At 36.3% G+C, this 12,779-nt stretch overlaps 2 protein-coding genes across 3 annotated transcripts in view; both read left to right on the top strand.

The window, feature by feature from the left end:
* The window catches only part of LOC107580337 (coiled-coil domain-containing protein 3-like), a 14,161-nt gene extending 7,252 nt beyond the window's left edge, over positions 1-6,909 (top strand). For both annotated transcript variants that reach the window (XM_016266064.1, XM_016266059.1), the window contains exon 3: positions 6,235-6,909. In XM_016266064.1, coding sequence (XP_016121550.1) covers positions 6,235-6,522 — 288 coding nt within the window. In that variant the 3' untranslated portion in view covers positions 6,523-6,909. The remainder of the gene's footprint in view (positions 1-6,234) is intronic.
* A 3,237-nt stretch (positions 6,910-10,146) lies between these two features.
* Positions 10,147-12,779, top strand: part of LOC107580386 (ADP-sugar pyrophosphatase-like) — a 74,283-nt gene continuing 71,650 nt past the window's right edge. The window contains exon 1 of the mRNA XM_016266106.1: positions 10,147-10,302. The gene's annotated coding sequence lies outside the window, so the exon portion shown is untranslated. The remainder of the gene's footprint in view (positions 10,303-12,779) is intronic.

Below are 12,779 nucleotides of genomic sequence, written 5' to 3'. Positions count from 1 at the left end.
ATTTGCATATTCATAGATCAGCGTATAGTAAATGAGGCAAGGGTGTTGAGTTACATTCAAGCTATTTTAAGGCATGAGAAAATTATTTTCACAAGAAAAAACATTTAAATATGTCATTTTGGTGATCAAAGATAAGTTTTAAGGGATAAAATATTTGACTACAGGGGGACTTTAAGACTCTTATGAGCCGGTTCTTTTTAGTTAAACAGAAACATACAGCAGGACCAATGTTGTACGATTCCCAAACAAATGACTCGAACAGATTCTACGTAAGAATCGGGGTGGTTTTATTAAATCATTCTACTCACATACTGAACCACAAATTATTATTATTATTGTTATTTTTAGATTTCTGACTTGAAATTGACTGCTAAATTGACTTTTGATTTATAAGATTAATTTAAAACATTAAAATTAATGTAGGGAATGAGTTGCCTCTTTTACCTATCTTTAAAAAAAACTGAAGACTCAAACAATGCATGCCTATTTATTTTCAAGAACTGATGCTCATTAATAAAGCAACAGTTGGACATTTTTATTTTCAGTTTGTTTTAGTATTTAAATTAATTTAGATTTTTTTATATATATACATATGTATATATATATTTATTTGAATTAAATTTAAAGGCACAATATGTCATTTTCGCCAGAGGGCGCGTATTCAAAATAAACAAAGAGACAAAGGCGTAGTTTGATGACGCTGTGACTGAGTGTGGAATCATGGGAGTTGTCTTCTTCATCCCCACAGCCGATGCAATCCGACGGGACTCGGGCAGAAATCATGTTCATGGATGAGCTAATGATTTATTAACGTAGTAGAATGAAGCAGGGTGAGGCTGAAAGCCATCGAAGCGAAACGAGGCCACTGATCGAGCGTGACACACGGCTCGAAAGCAGCGGAGCTTTTATTATGCCACAGTCGACCGCTTCCGCTCCTTCCGGTCGTGCGTATGTGGGGGAAAAAAGCAGCGCTGTTTTATCATACTAGATACTTTGAAAGTTCTGTTATAATGCTACTCTGTGTGGTCATCACCGGTCTATTAAAACGCACAACATATTAAAGCATCTTTGGTGTTTCCATGTTTTCTACAAAACCGGAAATCGAGGGGTTATGACGGCATTGGCAGGTGACAGAATGACGCTATAGACACGGTCCGTGTCACTAGTTAAAATGGATTTAAACATTCTTCGAAACATTTGGGATAGTGTAAGTACACAAGTCAGCTAAATATATAACACTGTTCTAGTGGTTTAACTATTATATAATAATAATAATAGTTATTGCCTTACTTACCCAGCTGATTGATTACATTGATAATTGCAAAAAAAATTTGTATTACAAGTTTTCTAAAATGTTAGGTTTAAATATGCAAATAAGTCATTATTTAATGAAATATGCGCTAATTTGCATACATTTCTAGTACAAAAATCTAAACACTGGATTTTGTCAGTTTCAAAATTCTTGTTTAATTTTTTTGACATATTAGAGTCCAAAGTTTTTACAGAGGGAATTTTGGGTATCTCATTTTTGTCACTCCATAATTCAGAAAATGCTTAGAACGGACAGAAAACGCTATATTTTCACAATTTTGGGGAGAATAAAATGTTGTATATAATCAAGCAAATTATATATGAACAAATCCCTCTGTAAAAACCTTCAGGATATAGACAATAATGTAAAGTTTGGTGTGTGTAAGTGCTACTGAAGTGGAGATTTATGGCTCAGTGTAGGAGAAAAAATAATTTTGAGAAAACGGCCTTTAAAAATATGCATTGTAATTGAAATCTATTGACACAAATAGATAAAGTGCTATAAAAGAAACACTTAACAGTGTCTTTTGGATGTTTTCTTTCCACTAGTCTGAAAAAGCACTTAATGAAAAACCCAAAAAGCCCAAAATCTCAAATTTGACAGGTGCTTGAAAAAACAGTGTTTTTGCCTGCAGTGTCTCCCCTTAAAATTGTTAACATTAAACTTATGAGCAGAACTATATATATTTCTGCTCGAAAGCAGCGGAGCTTTTATTATGCCACAGTCGACCGCTTCCGCTCCTTCCGGTCGTGCGTATGTGGGGGAAAAAAGCAGCGCTGTTTTATCATACTAGATACTTTGAAAGTTCTGTTATAATGCTACTCTGTGTGGTCATCACCAGTCTATTAAAACGCACAACATATTAAAGCATCTTTGGTGTTTCCATGTTTTCTACAAAACCGGAAATCGAGGGGTTATGACGGCATTGGCAGGTGACAGAATGACGCTATAGACACGGTCCGTGTCACTAGTTAAAATGGATTTAAACATTCTTCGAAACATTTGGGATAGTGTAAGTACACAAGTCAGCAAAATATATAACACTGTTCTAGTGGTTTTTGAATATTTTAATACTCTTATAATAATCTTACATATTGTGCCTTTAAGTAATCAAGTCAATAAGACATCCTCACAAGTATATGCGAACAAACATGTGCATATCTCTTACAGGATGGATGAAAACTACAACATCCTCCCTCATGGAGTTAACTTCCAGGATGCCATATTCCCTGACACGCTGGAGAACAGACGACTGTTTTCCAGCCTCTTCCAGTTCTCAAACTGCACTGGTGGACAGACGATACACAACTTTAATAGTGATTGGGAGAGCCAGGAAGACAGCAGGGTACGACACCAATAAACACACACAGATGGGCTCAATATGCACTATAGAGTGGCAGACATAAATGAAAACGATGTATCTTGTCAAGACAAGATAATTGAAAGGCATAAATCCATGAAAGGTGAACATCAGTATGTATACGTGTTTGAGCAAGCTTGTTTTGCATCGTTACAGGCAGACGTTATGAGAGTGTTCAGTGTTTTGAAACGGCTCAGTTGTAAATTCATGAGTCTCGTAAATGGCTTTTTATGAAGACAGGAGTGTCTGCATGCACAACTGCATTATTTTTTACCTGTGTTTAACAGTAAAACAGCAGGCAATTTCCATTCCACTAGTTCTGCACTAGCGTCTGGAGAAAACACAACTGAAGCTGCATTAAGGAACCGAGGAATCTGATTGGCCGTGGCTAAAAAGGTGTGAGTAACACAGGTAGTGAGAATAATACCAAAGTACCATGTTCAGGTTCTCATGGGTAAACGGAGCTCCTTCATACAGCACACACTTAGACACACAATTCCCTTTCTTTGGTGGTCTTTGTATTGATGACTGTGACTGTTCATCACGGTAGGAGGCTGAGGTAATTCAAGAGAGTTCATTCGGCTCGATAGAGGCCAGATTAAAGACCTCCCAGCTAGAGCTGCTCTACCTTACACACACACTCACGGATAGTCTGTCTCACCTAAACACACACATCTGCCACCGAAAATAAAGCTGAGATAGAAAGAGTGAGGGAGACGTCAGCTGGACATGTGGACATCCTCTCGGGGAAACTGGTGGGTTTTGAAAGGAAAATAAATCATGCGTTTGATGTGGACGGTTCAAGGCAGAATGGGAGGAATGTCAGGGGTCCTCAGAGGTTATGGCAGGGGTTTTGGAGGATGTAGCACACACACACACATAGTATCAAGTGGAGTCAGATATATTTGCCTTGATGAAATTTACCTGCTGTACATTCAAACACAAAAGCGCTCATTAGTCGGACTGCAGTCTACTGTCAGAGGGGAGGGGTTTATTTGAAGACAAACACAATGAGATGCCTGAACATACAGACTAATAGCCACTTCAACTAACCGAAAACAGTTATCAGCTGGGATGACACTGTTTCAGATTTATTGAGCGTAATATACCAACAGAGAAAACTTCAGGGAGTGAACCAGCGGGAATCTCCCTTTCCTTCCAGAAAATCATGCGTTTGATGTGGACGGTTCAAGGCAGAATGGGAGGAATGTCAGGGGTCCTCAGAGGTTATGGCAGGGGTTTTGGAGGATGTAGCACACACACACACATAGTATCAAGTGGAGTCAGATATATTTGCCTTGATGAAATTTACCTGCTGTACATTCAAACACAAAAGCGCTCATTAGTCGGACTGCAGTCTACTGTCAGAGGGGAGGGGTTTATTTGAAGACAAACACAATGAGATGCCTGAACATACAGACTAATAGCCACTTCAACTAACCGAAAACAGTTATCAGCTGGGATGACACTGTTTCAGATTTATTGAGCGTAATATACCAACAGAGAAATCTTCAGGGAGTGAACCAGTGGGAATCTCCCTTTCCTTCCAGACAAACGTATACAGTCAAACAAAAGAGCATTTGGCCACAATGCATGAATTTCATTGCAGTAGAAAATAAAAAATATCAAAGCAAATTCTATTTCTTTCAGAAAAAAAAGTAAAATGGAAATATTTTTTTTCAGGTTTTAAATGATAAAAACAATAGATATACTGTTCAAAATGAAGACAAAAATTATCTGGATACTTTCAGGTTGTCAAATTTGAAGGAAACTGCCTTCATCCACTAACTAAAATTAACTTGAGACCAGTTGCATAAAAAAATATTAGTAAAAGTTGCAAAGAAAAGTTTTCATTCTTTCTTTCTTTCTTTTTTGTAGATGAAACATGGTTTGATATTTTGTTATCTAACATAGTTACGTTCATACAGAGTGATTTGAATGTCCAGATACTTTTTTAAGTATTATATTGTATAAGTCAGATCTTATCTTGATTGTACACGGCGTACAATCTTATTTTTAAATTCCCAGTCTCTTATGCCAACCAAAATACAGTAAAAGCAGTAATATTGTAATACAGTAAAATAAGAGTTTTCTATTTTAATATATTTTAAAATGTATTCCTGTTATGGCAAAGCTGAATTTTTAGCAGCCATGACTCAAGTCTTTAGTGTCACAAGACTTTAACAACAATGTCAAAGTCTGATCAATTTAATGCTTTCGTGCTTAAATAAAATCTTACTGACCCCAAATTTTTGAATGGAAGTGTTAATGCAATTAAGGAAAAAATGTGTTCACAATTTAAGGTATTGAAATCAATTATAGAAAATGTTTATGCATCAAAAGCTGTCAGAAGTGTTGTTGTGTGCGTCTATACATGTCTAGGTTAAAGCCAGTGACCTGAGGAGGTGCAGGGTTCCTCTAACAGGTGTCCACTAAGCTAAACAGATGTGACAGTCGGTCTGTCTAGATGCAAATGAGGGATATTCAGATTCGAAACCATTTAAGCTCTATTAACAGCATCTTTTCTGAACCCTGAACATTTCTTTAAAATACTGTTACATTCATTCAAGTATCACAAATCAAAAAAGAAACACCGGGACACTTCACTAATCACATCTGCACAGAGAGACAGACAGATGCAGAGAGAGAAGATAAAGATAATGATGGTGTGTGTGCTGCAGGAACAGGTGGGGGTGATTATCAGGCCCGGGAACCTCAGAGAGATAATGAGAGCTGTTTTACACAGGAGCTTTCCTGTGGGAAAAGGATTGTTTGAGGCTGCCTGAGGGACTTTGTGCTCTTGTGACTGTAGCTGGCACCGTGTCTGTTAGTTATGTCACCCCCTGCTTCTTGTATAATCCATCTTAAACATCCATTATGCTTTATTAAACTCTACACAGTCAAACGCTCAATGCATAATGTATTTTCAGCTAATATCATGTTGGATTCTGAAGAGCATGGCCAAAACCTATCTATCTATCGGTCTATCATTCTACCCAAACTCTCTTCTTCAGTCTTTCTTTTATTATCTAATTTTCTTTTCTCATAAACACTCATCTGGGTCTAGTTTGGGTCTAAAAGCAGAGCAGGCGCTGTTTGGCCTTCGTGGCCATTCGTTTTCATGTCATCTGTGCTTAAATTTTTGTTCAATTAGCTCATGTGGTGACCTTTAAAATCATGTGACACTCTTTGGCCTTTTACAATAGGGATTTAGACCTTTCCGCTGTTCAGGGAGAACATACGGCCTCCCGTTGCTCAAATACACACAGACACGGCCATGTAATCACACACTCTCCACATGTGCACACACACACACAGCATGCCTCGGCTTGTGTCTACTGTGGGCATGACAGCGGGTCACTTTTGAACTGCCTCCATCACACACACACTGGCATGTGTAGGGGCCCAGAGAGGAAAGGCAGTGCTCAGCAGGAAGTAATAAGGCTGACGGAGGCTGGAAATTATGTCATGTTGTATGCTGACCTTCATTCCACAGGGTCAGGTTGTCAATACATGCACAGCTCTCTGCACTCGAGTAACCGTCTGTCGTTTTATCTTTCAGCTGCTGTGTTCCTCAGTGCAGAAGGTGTTGTTTGAGGAGGAGGAGCGGGTTGGACAGCTTGAGGAGCGCGTGGCCGAGCTGGAGAGGAAGAACGAACAGTTAAAAGAACGAGTGGGGAAACTGAGGCATTCTCTGAGGAAGGCCCGAAAAGTGTCCCGGCGTGCGGAACGGGAGCGCCAGGAGCTGCAAGAGCGCCTGAAGACTGCGGAGAGACGTGTAGGACATCACATCAATGCCATTTCACCCCAACACAGCCCTCCACGCCACAGATACACACACGGACTGTGAGCTCCAACACACACACACACACACACTCACACCTTTACACTCAAACAGACTGCTGGGCAGTCTTCAAATCCCATATATTTACTTTTTCTTTTTTTGTTCTTTCCACAGTTTTTATCATTAATTAAGCTCCAAATGCTTGGTGTAAACTTGTTTTGTACATAATTTTAAGGTTGATATTGATAAAGTAAGCTTAGATATTAAATATGCTTAATATGCTAATTCAAGATTTTAGTGTAAAAAGTGAATACTTAAGGAACTATTTCTAATCTGACCCGTAAAAATGACTTGTTAGTGTAACCTAATGTAGTATTTTAGACTTTGAGTTTGAATTAAATGAATTAATTTGAATGTTACCACATGAAGTGCATTTTTAAAAGATTAAAATGTTTACAGTGTATTACTTTCAAATCTTAAAGGGACAGTCCACCCAAATTTCTGTCAAAATTTACTCATCATCATCACGTTCCAAATCAGTTCTGTCTTCTGCTGAACACAAAAGAAGATATTTTGAGGAATGTTGATAGCCAAACAGGGCGGGGGGGTTTGTCCATACAATGGGAACAGAAACTGTTACTGACATTCTTCGGCATTTCTTCGTTTGTGTTCCACCAGAGCAAAGAAGTCATGCAGGTTTGGAACAACATGAGTAAATGAAGACAGAATTTTCATTTTTTTGGTGGACTATCCCTTTAAATCTTAAAATCAGTGTATCACTTAAACGTACTGGATAACATATAGGAACTGTTTACACCTTCAAAATACAACCGACAGTGATGATGTCTTAGAAGCATTCACTGAATTATGATGAAGTACATTAAGATAAAAGTTTGAAAAGTGTTACAATATTCAGCATTCAAAATGTAACAGGAAGCAGTGATGTCAACATAATATTTACATACTGAATTGTGATTGGTCTGCCTTAGCTGAAAGTATTTTAGTTTGTCTTTAGTTTCACTGTACATTGTACAACTCATACAAAATTCAAAGTTTAAGCAGAACAAATGCTATTAGCTCATACTTCTGTGGAGTTTGAGACTGCTGATATTAGTTTGTGCAGACGGACGGAAGAATATTATGATTAAAAGAGCAATACGAACGTGTTTAGATGGGATCGAGCTAAATGATGTGATTTTGATGCTTTTACAATTATTAAAGTTCACTTTTTCAAAAGAATTAGTCTTAAAGTCAAAATTAAATATATTTTAACATTGTCGTCAGATTACTATTAACTTGAATTTCAAATTATACAAAGCAAAAGAGACTGATATTCCGATGCAAAAACTACTAAAAGAGACAATATAAAGGATCTATGCATTTACATCACCCCACACACACTTGACACAGTTACATCAGAGGTAAGTGCGAGGACACACACACACACACGTTCAGATACTATGATTACACTGAATTCCATCTGATTCTTCCTTTCTGGTGTAGCTGATAGTAATGCATCACAGGTTCAGTTATCAAGCTTTTCAGCAAATCCTCACTCATCTGCTGAGGAAGGGGAGAGAGGATGTGTTTAACATGTGTCTCAGTCCAGTTCTGAGAAATGATGGCCTCCCTCATATTCCCAAATGTCTTTAGGAGTTGCTGAATGACCCTCCAGCATCTGGTAAGGCAAACCGCCAGATGATCTGTAAAAATGACATATTTCACTTATGAGAGGAGACTAAATATATTTCCCATTAGGTATGTAAATAGCTGCTCTGGCAAAGATTTGATTGTGAATTCTTACTAAATAATTCAACATGATTCAGTTTGATTCAAATCGATTATTTTGGATTTGTAATAATTTTTTTGCTAAAATAGGTAAAAAAAAATTGTGTATATACATTTATTAAATAAATATATGTGTGTGTGTGTGTGTGTGTGTGTGTGTATATATATATATATATATATATATATACACACACATACAGTATTAAATAACAAAAATATATAAAATAATTACATATATTGAGTATTGTTTAAGATTTAAATAAGGTAGGGTAATTGACAAAACAATTTATGTATTTTCATTTTTGTATTTATTATATATTTTTATTTAAATATTTATATTTATTTGTTATTAAATTTGACAACTGCCTTGTTCCAGCCTCTAGGCAAACATACCCCAAAAAAATATTTGTTAACTTTGAGCTAACTTGCATTTTCTTTTTTTTTATATTTTCTTCATACAGTACATGCGCACACACACAGAGGAACAACAGGAGTTTTCATCTGTACACCCCCAATTCTTCCGGTATTGAAACGTTTGCAGGCGTTGTGCAGCTGAAAGAAATGCTAAGTGTTAGTGAGTCTGCATCATGTCTTTTAAGGAGACAGTAGCTTTGATTTCACCAGTTCTTGAATCTAGATAGCAGTTGGCTCTCTAAATCAACAAAAAGGACTCACTGTGAACTAATATTGAACTTTGCAGGACTGCTGCTACACAAAACATGATCACAACAGCATATCAGCATGCTGACAATACTGAGCGTATAGATCTTAGACGGTTCAATCCCACTCCAACCCAAGCAAACATCATCCAGTCCTCTCATAAACATTAACCTCAGCTTATCCAACCACAAAACATACCAGACTGACGTTTGTCCACTTTCAACACCGTCTGAGTCTGTTATCAAAGTCTTTGAGCTACAGAAGTGATCAAATAGCAGGAACTAAGAGGCTGGAGGCTGATAGCAGGAGCTGATGATGGAAGCTGACTGTGATGTTAAGAACCACAGAAATTCACTATCTAATGATAATGTTAAGGTTTTGGTCGCTTGATAACGGCCGGTAGCGTCTCTACGTTAGATCACACTCTGTTGCAAATTGACAACATCAATTCAGTTTTAAGAAAATAATAAATCGGTAACATTCTTAGAACTGCGGCTAACATTCTTCCAGTTACTGTTTAGAATGTTTGTTCAAAGTTATCTGTTTTTGATAATGTTCTAAAAATGTTTGCACACACAAAAAAAAGACATTATTATTACATAATTCATGGAGACATTGAAATATTTCAGTTGGATGCTCTACTAACTCTTTTTTAAATGTTACAACTTGTTTCAGAATGTTCAGAGAATATTCAAAAGTAACGTTTCCAATAATGTTTACATGGTTTCTGCAGGTCTTAAAAAGTCTTCATTTGACCTTCTACAAATGAAGGCTTTAAAAGGTCTTAAATCAGTCAGTCTTGTTTTTTTTTTGTTGTTGTTGGAGCCCATTGGCAGATATTTATTTTTTTAAATCATGAATCATACGTTTTTAATCATTCAACTCACTTAACGTTTACGTATAACGTTTTTAAAATGTTTTAAAAAAGGATGTTTAGAACGCTTAGAGAACATTCAACTTAACAGAACTGTTAGCAAGTTTTTAGAACTTTTGTTATCGTTGTTTTGGCAAAATTCTACTCAACAAAAAGTAACTTTTCTCATTTGCTCAGAATGGGCTGTGTGTAAATCAAAGGAGAAGTGGAGGACATCATGCATGTGCAACATAACTGTTTTTGAGTAACTGTAAATGCTCAAAAAGAAATGTTTTATGCTTTTTATTTCTGACTTGACGCATGCTTGGCCAACAGTTTTGGACATTTCAGCAGGTAGCAGCTAGTACTTGAAAATAATGAGCCAAGATGGCCGCCAAGTGATTTCTTTTAAACACACTTGTCATGCTTTCATTGAAAACGAATTCATTCATAGACTGGCAGATTTCAGGAGAAAAAATCTATCTAAGTTTACACAAAAACTGTTGAGCATCTCTTGATTTGAGTGATTTGAGTGAGCGTCATTGGTGAGTCAAGATGGTTTCATACTAATTGTTTGAGGTGCTGTTGATTTGATTTTGACCACATAGTATTATAATGTTCAGACATGGTTGATTAGTTTGGTTGTACTTTTCATGTGAGCTGTTTGAGATCAAATGCACTGCAGGCTATTGATTTGGACAGTTTTGCATGAAATGAAAAGACTAGGTAGGTTTGTTTGTGCGCTCATGGTGGGTCAAACAAAGAGCCAGAGATGCCATCTAATGGCTCAAGTTTTTATTTTTATGACCTGCTGGATTTCTGAGATGTTTTAATAGACTGGTGTGTGTATGTGAGTGCACTTAAAATACGTAACGCTCTGTTTTGTGTGCCACTATTCTGGGAAAATGTCTTCATTTGTACCCCCAGCATCCACTGAAATGCCCTTCAGCATGATTCAAACAAAAAGATGAACATTTTTGTGGCTTAGCAAACTATAACATTAGCATGACTCATAATTTCCCACTGTTAGGTTGGATAGAGAGTGGGTCACATGTTGCTGAACGCACTGATATTGGCTCTCGAGGCGATGCAGTTAGAAGCCATTTATTTTATGAGGATAATGACAGGGAAACATGAGGGGAAACCGATGTGTGCTTTCCTCCAGGGAAATCTCTATAGCATCTATTTTAAGATGTTTCGGATGTTGGCCTGTAAAATGAAAGTGGGTTTCTGAGCGGTCAGGTCTGCTGAAAAACCTATAGCACAGAATAAAGGGTATGACTGGATCTGATGATGGTGAGTGGAAAGAAAAATAGGAACAGTTATGAAAGAGAAGAAGTTACGAAAGAGAAACTTATTTTTCTTCTTTGCATATTTCCTTTTCTCTAGCTTGCTTCCTAATCTAGTCTAATAAACATGGCATTGTATTTTATGATTATTGTTGGCTCTTTGACAAAGAGAAGGTAACAGCATCTGCTAAATGCATAAATGTAATGTAAATGTAACAATTTAGCTTTACACAAATCCATATTCAGATACAGTTGTAAAGTTTGGAGAAGACAGTTGAACATCAAAACAAGAAGAAAAAAATATTGGGCAAGAAAAATAATCTTGTTTTGCCTTTGAATTAAGATTCTTTTTCTTATTCATTTGGCAGAACTAACAAAATTTAGATTTTTTTTTTTAAAACAGAAAACAAGACTTAATATATTACATAATTTTGCTTCAAGTAAATGCATCTTGATTCAAGAATGTTTATTTATACTAGAAAACAAGGCAAAATAATTTTTGAAAACATATATTGATGTCTTAAATTCAAGTTTACCTTCATAGAACCGGCAGAAACACTGAAATGCAAAAAAAAAGAAAATGAGGGAAAACTCAATATGCTGTTCATAAATCTCATGAGATAGATAGAAGGGGTCAGATTTTTTAAAATCTAACTAAATGTTAAAATATATATTTCTAATATTTCATTATATAGACTTATCTAGTTGCCATTGCCAATAATCGGTAAAAAAAATGTAGGCATCCATGTCATTTAGTCAGATATCTAGTGAAGTTCCTGTCCAGGTTCCTGCTTACAACAATGAACACAGAGCGAGACCTGATTCTCAAACAAATGGCTCCTTTGAACTAGTTCTTTTTTTAAATAGTTGGTCAAAATGACTCACAGGTTGCAGTTTGAATCAAACTTGTTCAGTCAGTGAATCGTTCAGAGCTGTTAATGAGTGTGTGTGTACAGTATGTGTTCTATTGGTTATTGTTATTGTTACAGTTGTAACTGAATCATTTGTAAGGGAAACTGGGAGGTTTATGAGTGATTGTTTTTTTTCAATATTCTTAAGACAGTGAATCTTTTTAAGTGGGAGAACTTGCACAATTGGTGGCTGACTAAATACTTTTTTTCCCCACTGTATATATAGTGTGTGTGTAGCCTATTACATATCAAATTTTCTATTAATGTCTGCAAAGCTGGCAGACAACCTGTACTTTTTGAATATTGAGTAGCTTGGCAATCATTTTCACCTTTGCCTCCTTGACACAGCTATGTTGGCCAGACACAAGCACACACTGTAAAAAAAATTCCGTAAAATTTATGGTAAAAAAACGGCAGCTGTGGTTGCCGAAATTTTACCGTAAGTAATACGGTAGCAACGTTTTAGGTTTTACGGTTATAACTTCAATTTACAGTTAAATACCGTAATTTCATTAACTGATATAATGTTAATATACCAACCTATAGAAGTACTGAAATCTGTTTTGTATCTTTGTAATACGCTGATAACCACCAAATGCATGCGGTGATGAGAAAGTCACATGATGAACTAAAGCCCATCACAAGCAGCTTTTAAATAATAACATATATAGAAGGTGCACAGTGTCATTCACACAAACACCAAACACCATCATGGTAACACACATGAAACTGAAATAATGCAATAAACATTCATTTAACAACATTAGGTGTAACACACAACCCTAATATACAAAACTGATAAGAAAAAACTAAGAAGAAACA

The sequence above is a fragment of the Sinocyclocheilus grahami genome, unplaced genomic scaffold (genome assembly GCF_001515645.1).
Source record: "Sinocyclocheilus grahami isolate Dianchi unplaced genomic scaffold, SAMN03320097.WGS_v1.1 scaffold33.1, whole genome shotgun sequence".
NCBI lineage: Eukaryota > Metazoa > Chordata > Actinopteri > Cypriniformes > Cyprinidae > Sinocyclocheilus > Sinocyclocheilus grahami.
The sequence above is the reverse complement of the archived record's forward strand: the minus strand, read 5'-3'. Positions and strand labels throughout refer to the sequence as shown.